This window comes from Strix uralensis, chromosome 18 (genome assembly GCF_047716275.1).
Source record: "Strix uralensis isolate ZFMK-TIS-50842 chromosome 18, bStrUra1, whole genome shotgun sequence".
In the NCBI taxonomy this organism is placed as follows: domain Eukaryota; kingdom Metazoa; phylum Chordata; class Aves; order Strigiformes; family Strigidae; genus Strix; species Strix uralensis.
The window spans coordinates 16119209-16136679 of record NC_133989.1 but is presented as its reverse complement, the minus strand read 5'-3'; the positions used below and the strand labels follow the sequence as shown (position 1 = coordinate 16136679).

The window sequence follows — 17471 nt, the reverse complement described above, 5'->3', positions numbered from 1 at the left end:
TTTCTTGGCCACCTGGGCACACTGCTGGCTCATGGTCAGCTGCTTGTCAGTGAGAACCCCCAGATCCTTCTCTTCCAGACAGCTCCAGCCACACCTCCCCGAGCCTGTAGCCACGCAGGGGGCTGTTGTGGCCCAAGTGCAGGACCTGGCACTCGGCCTTGTTGAAGCTCATCCCGTTGACGTTGGCCACCGATCCAATGAGGTTGGCTCAACCTCAGCCAGAGGAAACCATCGCTGCTTTCAGGCTGCTCGGAGCGAAAGCGCAGCCACCACGCGCCTTACAGGCGGGCCTTCCAGAGGAGGGGACGGACGATGACGGGCAGCACCGATTCGCCACCTTCCCGCCTCCCACAGCGCAGCCCGGCCAAAGCCCGCGCCCCTCCGCGGCACAGCCCGCCGGCCGCGCGCCCCGCCCACCGCGCGCATGCGCAAGCTCCGGGCCGGAAGGGGTGGGGCCGGGCTGGCCGCGCGGCCGGAAGCGGCGCCGAGGATCCATGGCGGCGCTGGCGCGAGCCGCGGTGAGTGGCGGCGGCGGCCGGGTTCCACCTTCTCCGCCCCGGGGCCGCCTTCTCCGCCTCTGGGGCGGCGCGACGCGACGCCGAGGAAACGAGCGGCGTGCGCGGCCGGGAGCGGCGCCGCTGCCGCTGTGGTGCCAGGGCTGTCCCCGCGGTCCCGGCGGGCTGCCCTGTGCGCGGCTTGTCTGCGGCGCGGCCTCTCCCCAGACAGCGGGTGTGAGGAAGAGGCTGCTCGGCGGCGTTTGTGAAGCCGTGGGGGTGTCTGCGGGGGGTTGCGGCACCCGGGACTGTTCCCGCCTCCCCGTGGTCCCCTCCCCCGGCCCCTCTCAGGTGAAGGAGCCGGTCGAGCTTTTCCTTCAGAGTTTGTATTTACATAAGAATTCTGCAAGGGCTTAGTGCTCCTGCTTGGGGCTTGAGAAATCATTTTTTCAGGCTGGTGCTTGTTGCTTTGGGCACAGGGTATGTGTCCTGTGGGATGAGGACTGCCATTTTTAGAGGTTCACTTATCACTTTAGAGGTGTTTGATAGCAAGAGTAATATAAAAATTCCAGTTTCTGTGTTAAGTGGAAGAGATTGGGTTCCTGTGAATGAGAGTTACTAAACATGCAACTCCTTTCTTCTGTCTCATGCATTTGTGTGCTTTTTTTTTTTCTTCTTTCTACTAGCCTTTCTTTGGAGCAGAGCACTTTTTACCAGATAACCTAAAAAAAGGAAGTTTGTGCCTGGGTCAGATATTCTGTCACACCACAAATGCATGGATGGCCAGCGCTGCATGGTGGAGACATATTTGTCAAGAACATGAAAGACCTTTAGTCAGAGGGCAATAACCACTTACGAAATTAATCCACTAAGTTCTTGGAACTGATGTCTCAGGGTGTGGTTTTTACAAGCATGGTGAGCCCTGTCCTTTCAGCTCTCAAGCTGAAAGCAACTGAGCAAACCTGCCCGAGAGCAGCCGAACTGCAGTGAGCTGGACTTCCTGCTTCTCCTTCCATTCCCACGCCTCGCTCATGTCTTCGCACTGTTGCCTGCCATTGCCTCCTCCAGCACTTTTCTTGGCTCCTATGCTCTAAATGCTGGAACAGCAGAACTGTGGCAACATAAAAAGTTTCCTGCAGTTTTAATGTGTTAAAGAGGCAATCACTAGCAAAAAGGGAGGAGGGGAGCAGGGCGAGTGACAGAGAAGCAGTAAGTCACCAGGTGGGTTCAGCTGTCCGTGGAGCTGTACCCCAGGGTGTGGTTTGCAATGAAAACCTGCTGCAGAAGGCGAAGGACTTGTCTCCTAGGCTTACCTGTTTCTGCACAACTCCTTTGCCAGCTGGCAAAGTAAGCTGATTTGACTTTTCAGCCTGGCCAGGAAAATTTCTTTTTGGAGTGGAGGAGGTGTAGCTGTTTGCCTTTTTTGTGACCTGAAGTACCTGACCTTGTAATCAGAGAAGCACATGAGCTGCAGCCAGTGGTGGGAGTACACGGTTGGGAGGCAGGGGACTTCTGACAGTCAATATGCTTCAGATCAAGCTTTGCTGATCCTTGGCATCTCCCAGCATCTGCTTTTGCCTTAGAATTTAATAGTTGCCTTCAAACTTTCAGTGTGTCTTCTCTGTACTGGAAATAAGGAAAATGTTTTTTTTTCTTCTGTCTTCAAGCCTTCTCAGGAGCTCACAGCTTATGATACTGCCCTGATTATTGTCCATACATTTCAGCTCCACTAGTTAATACTGCCATTATGATAAAGCTGTTCTTCACCTAAGAAGACATCCTGAGGAATAGTTGTCTGCTACCTAAGGCTTACCTAATGGTTGCCAGGAGGATTTAGAAGACCACAGTGATATTCTTTCACCTGTATCTTGACAAGGCAGCTAGCCACAGGAGGTGCTTGCCCTGTCTGCAGGCTATTCCTGAGTAATACTGTTCAGTTTATGCTTTGTACATTTTCTTTCAGGCAAATGGAGAAGTAAAAGAAGCACTTGTAGTTTGAAAGGAAGGTTATGATCTGCAAACAGTGATGCTGGCTTAGGGAAGATTCCTTAGCTCTTGGTGTTCCCTTTCTGTTGCTCTGCCACTTTCTGCTGTTGTCTTTTTCTTTATTACTTGATTGTTTATCACATCTCACCTCTAAGTGTGTATGCTTATTTTATGTTTTCACATGTCTCTGTCCAGTTTTGTTGCAGCAGTGCTTTTCAACAGCGATAAACTCCAGCTCTAAGACATATCACAACTTAAGGCATGTTTTCCTTCTTATAAAGAAAAAACCTCAAAAAAAAAATGTTGGATGCCTTGGAATCTTGTAGTAATTATTTGTAAAAAATGGTGAATTTTCTTTCTCACTTAAGTGTTTTTTAAACTGTTTATGGCAGAGCATTGGATTACCTCAAGAAGTACTTTGTGGTACTCAGCTGAAATGTCTTTTTGAGTAGAAACGTATCATTTTCATAATATTACTTGCTGGGTAATGATGTTACCGAGAAAGAGCAGAAACTAAGTAGTATCACTAGAGTAGAAGTGGGAAGCTATAGTAGTAGTGAACACTAGTCACACTTGTCATGGTAGTGCACCTCTCCCCTTGCAGTTTTTAAAAACCCAAACCAATTCCCTCCAGCTCTGAGGAGTTGAGGAGGGACAGCCTGAGGAGGCTGCACACTGCACCTGAGGAACAGCAGCAACTGTGCGGCTACAGGGAAGTTGGTTTTGTGTCTGTTCCTCCTAACCTTGGGGCAGATCTGCTAGTCTCATAGTTGTCCTTCCCCTGGGCACCACAAAGAAGAGTTTGACTGCCCACCCCATCAGGTATTTATACAAATTGATAAGATTTCCCTGGAGTCTCTTTTCTCAAAGCTAAAGCTCTCCTCATGTTGGATGCTTCGATCTCTTAATGATCATTGTGGCCAATTGAAAATGAAGCTATTTTTATTAGAAAAAAGCATATCTATTTGAATAATAAACATGTTATTTCCAGTATTAATATAGAACATGTATGAAGGAGGCAAATATTGTACTAACTTGAATATTGCAGGAAATGAAAAGTGCAAAGAAAGTGCACGCAAAGAAAACCCCACCTCTTTTCCATATTACCTGACATTTTCATTACAGAAAATATCTTCACTGAAATTTATGGGGACAATATAAGCTTTTGAAATACTAAAATTCTTAGCTGTGCCTGAGTAAGACAAAGATGCATAAAAGCTGAGAGAGTTGGATGAGGGCTTTTTAGGGATCACTCAGTAAAATGAAGAATGCTTCTTAAGGATTTGAATTTATTGTATAGATCTAAAAAATGTGTGGTTTTATGATGTAGACAGCCCACCATTTCCTTTGACTGATCTGTTTCTGCCATCAAACTTGGGTTGCATGCTTCTACTGGAAGGCAAGATTGTTTTTAAAATCAAAATTTATACTTCTGTCAAGTGCAAGTCGGGGCTTTAATCTGAGGATTGCTGTATAAATTAATAAAACCTGTGGAAGCAGGAGGAGAGTTAAACTGTTTCTGAGTATTAGGGTCCTTCATTGCTAGTCTCTCTGTTCCAGAGCTGCCAAACTGGAGTACCTCAGTGGATAACCGCATGCAGTGGATTATTACAGACAACTCCAGTCCAAGGCCAGTGTAGATGGGTGCTCTATGGTATTTTCCAGGTAGGATATCAGAGTATGTTAAAGTGTGTAAAAAATGGGATAAGCTTAAATTAGTAAGAAAAAGTAATGTTTTTTAAATAAAGAGGCTTCCAAATGTGATGTCTTCACTGCCTGTGTATTGCTGAAATATGAAGGCAACTTAAAAGCTTTCTGCTGCTAAAAGGGTGAGCTCCCACTCTTTACTACACAGTTATCTTCATGCCAGCTATGCAGTCTTTTCAGGGATCCAGATGATCTGTCATGAGTAGATTAAATGCAGAAGTCCAAATGTAGGTGTCATGTTTTCAAAACAGCTAGTCCCAACTGCATGTAATTTCCAACACTTTATAATGTCTCCACTGTACAGTAACCTTGGACTTTGTTGTACTGATGGTATGTTTATCTAGCACAGCATAACATTAAGTAGTGTTGTTTCAGTGGAAAGCACTGCTTTGCAGTTTTGCTTCCAGTTCTGTAATAGCATGCATAGTGTCAGATTGTGTCTATACATTGTAAATTAACTAGAACATCATGTAATAGCAGTTAATAATAGAAGTGAAAAACATGTAGAAAATGGGTAGATGCAGGCTATCTGAACAGAATTAGAGTATATCTTGGTGTTTCCTTCTCATGTACAGTGAAATGGGAGGAGATTAAGCCTCTTCTTTGTCCTCCTATATATTAGAAATTGTATGATAGAGCCATGACTTACAGAATTGGAAACTTACCTGTAAGCTCTTTGGCTTGGATATCTTTTCTCAGATAAGACCTTCCAGGCCTTGGAAAATTGCCCATGGTTTTGTGACACAACCATACTATTAAAGCACTAGTCCATATCAAGTAACATACAATGTTGGAAGTAGAGAGGGAAATGAGCAGTTGTGAAGTTGATTGATAAAGCTGGGGCTTACTCTGAGCCACCAGTAGATTCAGTAGACTTCTGGGGCTGACTACTCTGAACAAACCAGCATAGTTACTTTGTCTGAATTTATTCATAAACAACTTACTGCTAATCTGGGTGTGCTGGGAGGCTATGCTTGCCGTTCAGTTCAGTGTGCATCTTCTTACCTGGAGATCCCACTCACTCCTACTTGATAGTTTTCTTTATTGAGCATTAGGTCTCTAGTACAAAACACATGCTGTGAAGTTATAGTGGTTGTAGTGCTAGCTTTTACCCTGTAATTTGTTTTTCTCAAGTCCTGGCCACAAAGACAATTGAATGGACAGTTATAGATTAAAAAAAGCATAAACTCTCTTTCTCTGCAAGGCCAGGAAAAAGAATTATTCTTTATTAAGAGGCAAAACCCATAATTAGAAGTAGCGTGTGAGAAAATCAAAGCACGTAGCCTGTGGTTTTTGAGTGTTCTGCCAGTCCATTCCATCAGTACATTTAGAGTATGCTAGAAAATGTGTGGTGAGGAGCATTAAGCATGGACAACCATTTTGTTTGTAACAGTTATGATAATAAATTTGTGCTTTTTGTAATATAAAGTTTTTCAGCATTAGACTGAACTGTAATTAACTTGGAAGCAAACTAAGGGTAATTGGTGTAAAGTTAAGCGTTTACTAGTCAATGGTCTCTTAATTTTTTTCTTTGCTTTTACCATTTTTACCAGAGACGCAAGGCTGGCCAGCTCCGACTGTCTAAATCCTGTGGTGGATTGATTCAAGCCAATGGAGCCATTACACAGCAAAACAGATCGTTTTACAATACAAATCAGGTTAGAAGAGTTTGATGTTTCTATTGTCAGAGGGTACATTGTGCCAGGGATTGTACAGATACAAGTAACACAACACTTTTCAAAACATGTAGGAGATGATTCAACTTTTATATAACATGTTTTAGTATAGCGTGAACAATAATTTGCCAAGTGCTCTCTGTTTCTTTCCAGGAAATGAAGCTAGCATAGGGGTGCAGTGGTAGTTGGGTTATCTGGGGTGGAGATTCCAGTGATAAGCCTGAGGGCTTCTTTCCAGTGAGGAAAGAACCTAAGTTAAGGAGAGTAGTTATTGGGGTGAGGGGCAGGTGTTCCGTTCTTACCTTTAAAAAGGGAAACACAGAAGTTGCCTGTACATATTAGAAGGGACAAGATGTTTCCTGATTCTTTAGCTTGTGAGTAATGTGTAACGACAGTTTTGCTATTTGCTAAACACTGAAAATTGTCATACAATCTACTAATAATGACTAATAATTTATTTACTGTTCATCTGTAGTATTTTGTTAATTTGTGGTCTCTGCACCTCTTGTATTTATTGTCTTTTGTCTTGGAATAGAAGTTTTCTGGACCATGAATCATCTCCATTAGTTTAGCACTTCATCCAAGGGAGTCAGCATCTCTCAGCTAATAAATATCCTGATCCTCCTCTTGTTAACATAGCGTGAAGAAAATGGCAAAAGGGAGTGTGTGCGTGAGAAATAAGAGGACAGAAGGAAAAAGAAAGTTAGGGATTAGTGGGTAAATCTTGTATAAAAGCAACAATCCCAGTTTGCTATCTGCCTAACTGTATTTTGCTGGTGTAGAGTTAGAGGTAAATACTAAGAAGTATTTTAAATTGGTTATTTTGACATGGATAGACAAAATGAAAGAAAACAAGATGTGTGGAAGGAGAGAGCCCCTGGCTGCTGTTTGCATCTAGATCTTAACTAGAGGTTTTTCTTTTTTTAGTCAAATTTCCAGTGTTTTTCAGCTGGTGAGGTAAACCAAACATTTTGCAGACAAAGAGATTGAAGCATGTGAAATGGCTTGCACAATTTACCATGGCCAGAGCTAAGAGTAGAATCCAGAGAGCTAATCCAGCCTCTCAAACATGGTGCATGCCCCTAGTCCCTGTGCCTGCCTGAGCCACCCCTCTTATACCTGAACAAGCATCATTTGCAGAGCAGATATGGGAGAGCGACAGATGACAAGATGGTAAATTTAACAAGCCAGCAGTGCCGTGAAAATCTTCAAGGCATGGGTCAGAGACTTGCTTTTGATGTATTGGAAAGGGCTAAGAGAGGGGTTCAAAGGTTGAAAGATGGATTGGGAAACTTCCCGGTTAAAACAGCCATAGTATAAGAAGCCAGGCAGGATTTATGACCAGAGAGGAAACCGTTTCCAACAGTAGGTAAGGTTTGAGGTAAGTTTTTGGACTGCAACCTCATTATTTTGAATAGAGGAGTACTTATTAATCTTTGAAATGTGAACTTGAATACGCAGTCCTTATGGGAAAGTGGTTTAGAATTAATAGTGAACTCCAATTGTTTAATTTTTATATTTGATGTCAAAATTAAGAGGATTGTTTGCTTTGAGCACTGAATTTCAGGTGTTGAGCCAGAAAGTCAGCCTGAAGTGGGCTTATGTCCCTTTCAGTGTATTGATGAGCTTGTTTTGAGTGAGTTAAAAAATGTATTTTTGAAGTTTCCTCCATATGTATCAGATCCTCTAGATCTGATTTTATATATGCTTATAGGGCTGTTTAATTGTGTTTGGCTGTGCTCCTAGCATTGGCCAGATGAACTACATACCTCTATCCATAGGTTGAACCAAACACTCACTGCTTAAATCCTCTCTCCATCTCTTGAGCTAGTCCAGGCAGACTTGCAAAAGAATGAAGCAAGAATCATGGCATTTCTTAGAAGACGACTGTTTTCCAGTCAGTCATTCTTTTGATGATGAGCTAACAACAGTTGAATCGAGATAGCTTTGGTTTTTAACTTAACTTCCTCTGCATAATGAAAAATCTGTACTGAGGTAGACTTCATAATGCATGTGTGGATAAGAGGCATGTAGTAAAATTAATCTGCCTAGATTCTCTAGGGGTTTACTCTGATTTTAATTCCTTTGGAGGAGGTGAAAGTTGATTTTGTGAGTTTGGTACAGCAGTGGCTTTTGGGAGACAAGTTCTGCATTGAGCATGTCCTGTCATTGCCTGGCTGGAGGGGGCTTATGGAGTTATCTTATGATGTGAGGTTAGGTGTCATTTTTAGTGTAGAGAAGAAGAGTGTTGCATGGGATAATCTTGAAGAGAAAGTACTTAAAATTGATTTAAATATTCACATATATGTTGGTAGACTTACTGGGTCCATCACGTGGCAGAGGGTGGGAAGGTGCCTTTGAAGACTTCTGGGTGATCATAGGGGAACTGGTGAACAGGTTTTACATATAAAACAAGGATCTGAGTATTAAAGGAGGTCGTGGACAGTGTTATGCTGTCTTACTAGGTGACTGATAGATATTAAAATGTCACTGAGCATGTTTCTTCCTATTTACCTGAAGACTAGACATGAGGTTCAAGACATTAATAGCCATCTATGGGTAGTACACAAGTGCAAAGCATTTTATCTCAAATGCTAAAGCTTGTGTGTGGATATACATAGGGATTGATTATGTCTCAAAGCTACAGTTTTTGTCACCTTTACAGTTAGTTTTTAATTAAGTATAGCAACTTCTGCAGGATATATATATCTGTATTTTAATATGTATTTATTTATCATTCATGCCATTTCAAAATTTACTATACTAGTGCTAGGGAAGCTATAGATAATACAGCCAGAATGATCAGAAATGTGAAAAACTCTCAGTATGAGAAGAGGCTATTTTAAGACCCTTCTAAACTAAGGAGAGATAACTGATGGGCATATGTATGATATTGCCCTCTAAAAGTCATACAAGATGCTGAAAAAGGAAATAGGAAATGGTTATTTGTGGCTTCTTATAGGAGATTTGGGAGCATCCAATGAAATGGCAAGGTTAGAGTTAAAACAGGCTCAAGGGAATTTTTTTTACATAACTAAACTGTGAAACCCATGTACCACAACTCTGGGTTATGGAGGTTAAACGCTGGGTGCTGAAGGTGCATCCAATTGTAGCTGCCAAAAATGAATGTGTGGATGCATGTTGTAGTGCAGGAATGACTGTCAAAAGCTGGGCAGGTACACCCCAGGAAACTGCGGGGGATGTGCCATATTTCTTTGCTTTTGTGTCTCGTCCAAGTGTCTGCTACTGGTCCTTACTGGAGATGGTGTGCTGGTTGAAGTGTTTGTTCTGGCCATGTATGGCAGTCCTTATGTTGCTAAATTGATTCCCTACAAGGAAAATTCTTTTCTTAGTATGTTCATGTCTTAGGAGGAAGTGTTTAAGGTAAAATTCCAGCAACTTAAAGCAATTTAACATTGCTTTCGTCAGGGAACTTTCTCCGATTATAATGGTTCTCAGCTGTATTCCTCAAGTATATGTAGGAGATTCATGTGCATTAGATTTTGGTTAGATGAGTTAAAAGTAATTTCTTGATAACAAAATGTTTATATTACATACTTAATTCATTAAAAATTGTTGGGAGTGTGGGAAAAGCAAAACAGCGAAAAAACTGCGAAACACACATTTCCTATTTGCTGGAGTATAAATGGTAATTGCTGATGGCTGATTGCTACTGCCGGAACGCTTAGAGGCAGAATGCCACGAAGATTTCTTATCAGTCCAATGGTGTTTAAAGTGTGTAGTTAATCTGGAAGGGAACATTTATCTTCATGTTTGCAGGCACTGCAAATCATTGGGGACTAAATACTTCCCTGATCTAGATTTTGTGCAAGTACCATTTAGATTAACTGTAAAGGGAATAACAATCTGGGGGAGCTTTTCAGTAAGAACAGTGAGTTTATGTAGCTTCATTAGTTTGAAGATGGAGCTGATTGGTTTATATAATTAGAATATGATATGCCTCTGAGAGTAAGAGAGGGAATGTGAAAAGTTAGCTTTATTTACTCTTTTTCTGTGATTTGTTTGCTTGTTTTATCTGCAAAAGATTTAAGCCCAAGTAAAGACACATATCTAGAAAGAATATGGGAATCTAGAATGGGAGCCATAGTTTGGACAGCGGGTTTCTGTACAAACTATTTGAGTCTGAGCTTCCAGTGGGATACTTTTATCTAAATGGTTATGCCGTGTTTGCATTCATAAACAGAAGAATGTCACATAGGAAAAACAGTGTAATATTTTGCAGAGAAGACAAATTTATTTGATTTGTTGAACAAAGAAAGTAAACAGAAAACATATAATTTTCTCTTAAACTTGTAGCTTTTCTGAGATGATTTGTCTGATTTAGTTGCTAAGACTTAAATATGTGGTATTTCAATTTTACAGCATCTTTCTGCAAAAGATTCCTTGCAGCCGTCTGAAGAGAAAGTGGGGGCTTTCACAAGGATAATAGAAGCAATGGGTTTCACAGGACCACTGAAGTACAGCAGATGGGTAAAGCATTTGTTTAAGAATTCTTTCAGTTGTTTGATACTTTCTGAGTTATAAAAAACAAAAAAAAAACCCACTTTTTTTCTTATGATAGGAGCAGTACTTAATGGAAAAGTTCTAATTATTACCCATGTAAATTCCTGTTTTGTTATGTGAGGATTAATAACTCATAGCTTGAACCTTCCTTGATCTATGTATTGCCATCATTGCCATAAGTCTGTAGAGTCTTAAGCCTTCCTGAATTTCTTCAGATATTTTATTTTACACTTCATTTGTGCACCAAAGACCACAATAACAGCCTTACTATCTAAGTCAAACACCCACTTAGACCATCATCCTGTCTCTAATAATTGCAGTTATCTAGACAGAATTTAATTACAGGAAAAGCATATTGTGATATTTGTCTCGTGTGCTCCTCCAGCCTACAACAGTTGTCCGTTTCAGGACTTCCTGCATGAAACTAGGCGTTTTTCTGTAATATCTATGGTTGGATTTTTCTATTATAAATTTGTCCAGTAGCACTTTGAACTCTTTTACGTTCATAGCATCCATACTATTCAGTATCAGGGAGTTCCATAGCTTGAATACTCACTGGGGGAAGAAGTGCAGTTGTTTTCAGTTGGTGCCTTTTAATTTTGTGCTTAAAATAATGGTGATTATTCTTTCCTTGAAGTGTATGTTCACACTTTCCCTTCCACTGATGATTTTATAAACTCATATATTCCATAATATCTTAGTCTTTTTCTGGACTGAGGAGACTTAGTCTAACTTGTTTCTGTTATTGAGGCTCTTTCATGTTTTGATTTTTGTTGCCCTTCTCTGAACCTCTTTCAGTGTTCTGTATTTCTGTGACAGGGGGGTCTCCCAAACAGAAGGTAGTGAGATATGTTACGATTGCTGTTGGAGTTGCTCTTTGGTAGTAGGTAACTGGGGCAGAGTCACAGATAGGTCCTTTTGTGTTTTTAAATTGACTAAATGAGAGCAGTTCTGTAAGAGACACTTTCAGTTCCTTATGCAGAAGGAAAAAGGGATGAAATTCATAATTTTTTTTCTCTGAACTAGGACACAGTATAAAGGAGTGAGAGGAAAAGGCATCTTAAAGGAAGGGCTGAGCCCAAGTGTGCAGGAATTAAAAACCTAGAAGGTGCTTTGAGTATCTGCAGGGCGGAGTGGACCTCCTCCAAGACTGATCTGAAACTGCTACTGATTGCATCTCACTCCTCAGAAATAAAATACAACGACTGACACTTAAAGGGGTTAGGTATTTTGGTTAGAATCAGTTGCTTTTAATCAGGTGATGCTAAACCTCATGCAAGAGTAGTTTCTCTCCCATGTGCTTGTGTACATATTGTTGTAATAAAGATTCTTGTTAGCTCTAAGTGTTGATTCAGAGTTCTCCTTAATTGGTGCTCTTTACTGCCTGCTTTTGGCTAGGGAACCTGGGTTTGGAGAGAGTTATTTTGTGGTTAAGGCCCAAGAGACCTGAGTTCATTTTTGGCCTTGCCAGTGCTCTCTATGAGATCTTAGGGAAGTTTCTTAATATTTCTTCTTTTTTCCATATTCCTTTCCCTTCCCCCACACCTCTTCTACACCCTAAAACTTCCATGATTAAATTTCACCAATTTCTCCTGTGTTACCTGCCTTATTTAAGGGCTGGATTGCAGGGACTGTTCTTTACAATATGTTTTTAATGTCTAATAATGCCTGGTCTGGGGCAGTGGCTTTCACTGGGGAGATCTCTACTCCCAGGCCAGGCAGCGTTTCCTTTAAAAAAGAAACCTTCAGAACTCCAGTAAGTAGTGTAAATTATTTTGCTGCAAGAAGTTTAGATGTATACTTGATTTTTGACAGAAGCCTGAGGTTATTGAATAAGAAAAATAATGGTGCCTGTGTTTCCACAGCAGGAGATCAGTTACAACGTCATTATTTTTCTTTTGGTTGGAGGAGACACAAATAATTACTTTGGTAATTTGAAGTGCCATTTGATAGGCATAGTGCTTATCTCTGTAGTATAGGGAGCACTGAGATGATCCTTAGTATATGTCCCTGAAAATAAAAAGAAAAAAAAGAAAAAAAAAACAAAAAACCACAATCCAAACCCAGTGCTGCTTCCTGGCTTAGGTAGGGGAGTGGGCTCTGGAGTTTTAAAATGTATTGTCTCCCCTTGATGTCAGTAAACAGGAATGGCTGGCAGCTCTTCTCTTTAAGGTCTTCGCTGTCAGTTATCGTGCTTTTTGAAGCTTCAGCACATTATTTTTGTTATAAATGATGCACTGGAGGTGTTTCTGGTACAGTGACAGGCCAAGAACAAAATTAGAAGTGCCAAAGCACCTAAGTATGCTTCATGTCATTCATCATTTGGGATTCCTTTCTCACTTGTGAAACTTAGTTGGTCAATTTTTGGTTTTGTAGGAAAAAAGATAGTTTTAGGACATGTCTGGTATGTCAATTCTTTAATATTTAAAACTTAGATTATGCAAAACACTGTGAGTGGTATACATCAATTAAAGTTATTGGAGGAAATCGGGAATTGTGAATTGGCATCTTTGGAGTCTCTGGAAGGAAAGCCATTTCGTTTGTTTTTCTGTAATGATGGTATTGTATTAAACTAGATTTGGAAGGGTGTTCAAGAAGCCATTTAATAATTTTTTACCCTCAGGGCAAGAATGATTATACTTGTGTCATTCCTGGGATATACAATAGTTTAATGTGCTCCTGAAAATCTCAAGTGATTGTGATTCTCAGAAGTAGTCTTTTCAGAAAAGGATAGTGTATGTATTTTATAAAAACAGTAGTGTTCACTAGCTCTCATGATGAATATTTTAAGTATTGTCTTTTCTTTTTCTTTAGAAAATTAAGGTAGCAGCTTTGCGCATGTACACATGCTGTGTGGAGAAAACTGACTATGAGGAATTTTTTAACAGTAAGTACTTGATGGTATTTGGACTACTGCCTTGGTGAGAGAACCTCTGATGAAACTTCATTAGATATATTTATACCAATAAATATGACAGCAAAAAGACTTTTCAGACCCTAATAGCATGTGGTTAACTAGAAGCTGACTGTAATACAGTGTTCCCTTATGCTCTCAAGTGGCAAGGGTTCAAGTACAGACTCTGGAGTCTGGGATTGTTACATTTTGCCCACTGCAATGGAGAACAAGAGCAAGGGTGGGATAGGTAAAACCCAGAATACCCTGGACTTTGGAGGGTATTGCCTTTTTTATTACCAGGGGTGGTGTAATGTAAGGATCCAGATATCTCTTCCCTTTTTACTGTGGTCACATGGTCTCTGTTCAACTCTGTCTCATGTCCACTTGTGAGAAAGTCCAGTATAACTGGGATGCAGATATGAGAACCATCCCCATCCACTGATGCACGACTTTTTTTTCAGTACAGGGTCAGCTTGATCACAGGGTCCTACCTGTCTCTCTTCCGTATGGCTGGGGAAGGTTTGGTTAGAACTTAGAGACTTTCTACATTTTACTGACCACAATCGCATTAAACAAGGACACATCTCTTGACTGGGTAGAAAGTACAACTAGAACAGAGACACAAGTCCCTCCTTCAAGTATATAGGAATAATATTGGCTTGAAATGGGATGGCTTTTCCATGTGGCACACAGTTTTTTAGCTATTAGCTAAAAAAATCTGTTGCTGCTTTAGTAGTATCTAATCTGGCTGGTGAATGGTGAAGATGTGTTCTTGAGACTTACATAAACTTTGGTAATATTTTATTCTTATGTGGATTATTTCCTATGTCAGTGTGATTTAGCTGGTAGTAAACTTGTTGCCTGGATCTGGCCTGTCACCTGAATTCCTGAGCTTCCAAATGCTTTCTTAGGACTTTACAGTGCACCAGCACAGGCTGGGGCTGCTGCTGCTGCCTCTTGAGAGATCAGCTGAAGGGACATCTTCGTGTGTTCATCTAGTGCAGAGCTTATTGAGTGTGGTTTGGTACATCATGTTGCTGCTGCAAGATTTTCCAGTGGTTTTCAGGAGGTTTTCCAAAACTGTGATGTGGTTTCAGCAGTTGCAGGAGTGAGAGAACTCTGTGAGCAGCAGGATTCATCATTAGTGATCAAAAAATTAGAACCTCATTTTTCCTGTGCACACACCTCTCCCCAGCTGTGTGCCCTCTCAGGCTTTCTCATATAGTTCTCTTCTGTTTGTCAGAATAGAGGCCTCTCAAATAGAGAGCTGGTGTTTCACTGTCTCTGCTTAACAGGTTAATTTTGTATAAATGTTGATACATAAATGTTGCCCTAGATTAAATTGTAAAGGAATTTCAAAACATGTCTGTGAAGATGATACTGGCGCAGATTTTCAGGTTCAATACTGAGTAAAATTACTTCAGTTGTGTTCTTGATATTGTCTTACTGTTTTGAAGAGAGAATTCCCAGAGCTCCCCCTCACTTCAAACATATCTCAAACAGCAGGCAGCCTCTCCTTGAAGTTTCACCATTTGCTCCAGAATGTGCTCGTTGCTCCTTTTGTCTTTTTGCTCTGTAGTACAAGTTGTAGCCAGTCCAGCTCTGAATTTACACCCAGGGAAACTTATGTTTGCATTGACTTGAGACTGTTGTTAGGTAAGGAACAAGATATTTTGTTTTGCTGAGATTGACAGAGTGTGTGATGCACCTGTTGCTGTTATAAGAACACCTGTGGTGTTGGGGTCTATGGTTGTGGTTCCAAAGAAATCATTGCTTTCATATAAAAACAGATATAAGAAGTTTCTGTTACTTCTGTCTACTTACAGTTTCAGTTGTTTGTGGGATTAGCTCTAAAATTTGACAGACACGTGATCCATGCTTAAAAAGTAGTTCCCCTAAAACAGACTGTGTGTGGAATGGGCAGGAACCTTTTAAATCGGTTTTGCCAATGAAGAAGCTTTAGGCTGTGGTTCCATGGGCAGCTGACTTGAAGTAGTGGCCAAAGGGAAAAGGCTCTCTTCTCCATCTTCCTCTGCCTGTGTTGTGGACACAACAATTATCATGTCCTCTGGTGAACTGTTTAGGTCACTGAAAGAAAATGGTTGTTTTTTTTACTGACTTACTGTTTTGCTGTGTTAGTGAATTAAAGTGGCACATGAACGGTCTGATGGACAACAGCTGTGGCGTAAAGTAGGTGGTGAGGAGTACGCAGAGAGGGGAACATGGCATGAAGCAAGGTATCCAACTTTCAGTTCAGTTCACCATGTCTTCATCAAACTACATCAGTCAGGAGCTGTTTTCTTCTGTTCTGAATTACTCCTTTTTCAAATAGAGATGGGCATTGCTTAAGCCAGGACTGCAGCACAGTCCCAGAAGAGCAGCCTTAGGGTCTAGTAGGAACAGGAAGCAACTAACTCGTTAACTCTTTCCCTTGCTGATGCAGCAAGCAGAGGTGTGCCTGAGACTATGCTGATGTGGGTGCTGCCACCACATGATGAATTGCACTGCTTAGGAACCCTAAGAGTAGTAAAGCTGCTACATGGACCCGGCCCAGGTCTGCCTGAGCTAGAGCTGACTGTATGTGGTGTATGTGTCCATACTGACTGTCTGTAGACCTAGCGGTGTATTTATGCTTTGCTGCCCCCAGCACTTCTGGCTCTAGTTGCATGGTGTTGCGATATCCAAGTGAACTGCATAGAGTCAGCTCTAGTCTCTGGAGAGCTTATTAGCTTTTTCTCTGCCGTTTGTGAGAGTTGTTATCCTACTGAGCTGGCCTTGGGAACTGTACATCCATGCATGTGTAAAACCACTTGTGGGCTCGTTAACCCTGTGTGATCAGAACCAGTTCTTCATGGAGCCTTCCTCAGTGTTTCTGGACATGCTTTTGTGATGTGGTTACGTTGTGGCGTGAATAACAACTGCAGTATGACCTTATGGAACTTGGATTGGGATGTGGGTTTTGTCAGGTAGTTCTCTGACAGAGAACATTAATTTGGCACCCTAAAAATATGGGGAATTACTCTTAAAGGTGCCCTTAATCCTACAGAATCTGTTGAAACTTGCATTTTGGAAACTAGCATAGAGTGTAAAGAGTGGATAGTAAGGTGTTGGGGACTAGGACAATGATAGCGTTTCATGCCTTAAGGCTGTTTTGCTACCTCAGTGCATTTCTGCTGATACCTAGCAAAATTTCTGAGACTTTCTGTTATGCAGTATGAGCCCTGTGAACTACTGCCTTTCTCTGTATTAATGCCTTAGAACTGCAGTTCCCAAAATATAGATCATAGAGATGCAAGTGGTGAGGCTGCTGTAGTAAATAAAGGAAGTGTTTTAGTTGACACTCTCTAGTATTATACTGCAGTTCATTTTATTACACCTGCCATTCTGTTGTCTCTTTGTTTTGTGATCATTCATGGACAAAACTTCGGGAACTCTGCTTTAGAGCCTACATCCCAGATGTCTGTGCTGTGCTGCTTATATGGAAGGTGGAGATGTTTTAGGACTCCAGCTGTTTCTTGTTTAAAGGAGAACAGAGGAGTAGTAGAGGGAATAGCAAGATTACTGGTGCCAAGCTTTCTGTACACAAAGCTTCCAGAGCTAGGGTAGTTCTAACAAAATGAAGGAGGTAGCCACCTGTGAGGAACATGTTTCATGCCTAACCTTATACTTGAAAGGTCTTTTAGGATCAGGTAGGTGATACTGAGAGCTGAGCTGAAATTTGTCTGATGAACATGGAGTGTAGGGTTACCTTGAATTCATCTTGAGCTGTTAATACTGTTAATTGTTCCACTGTTGTGCAACTGCAGTAGTAAAGAGCTGGCCCTGTCAAAACAGCCTTTCAGATGGCTCCTCATGGGGCTACCAAGCAGCTTGAAAGGGCTGGAGTTTACCTGCAGGATTCTGGATTCTTCTGTCTCCCTTAGCCCATCAGGTGGCTTGTTGGCAGCTATCTGTCAAGCTCAGGGGAGCACTGACATAGTACGCCTGGGTTTTTTTCAGGATGTGGGGATATTATCCTATTGTGTCCTTCCTAAAATTGTGGTAGTGGCAAAGATGATCTATCATGAAAGAAAGTCCATGTTCAAGTTTTTCATCCCTTACCTGATGAATTTTACAGAATATGACTGGAGGAGGAGGTATGTCCTCGTAATGCTGAACATTCATGTCTGTTATCATATGCAGACGTGT

The 17471-nt window shown here is 41.3% G+C and overlaps 1 protein-coding gene across 1 annotated transcript in view; it reads left to right on the top strand.

The window, feature by feature from the left end:
* Positions 1 to 459: 459 nt before the first annotated feature.
* UQCC1 (ubiquinol-cytochrome c reductase complex assembly factor 1) overlaps positions 460 to 17471 on the top strand; it is a 50397-nt gene continuing 33385 nt past the window's right edge. Inside the window, exons 1-5 of the mRNA XM_074888084.1 lie at positions 460 to 518; positions 4041 to 4145; positions 5741 to 5845; positions 10247 to 10354; positions 13202 to 13274. Of these exons, the coding sequence (XP_074744185.1) occupies positions 495 to 518; positions 4041 to 4145; positions 5741 to 5845; positions 10247 to 10354; positions 13202 to 13274 (415 nt within the window). The 5' untranslated portion in view covers positions 460 to 494. The remainder of the gene's footprint in view (positions 519 to 4040; positions 4146 to 5740; positions 5846 to 10246; positions 10355 to 13201; positions 13275 to 17471) is intronic.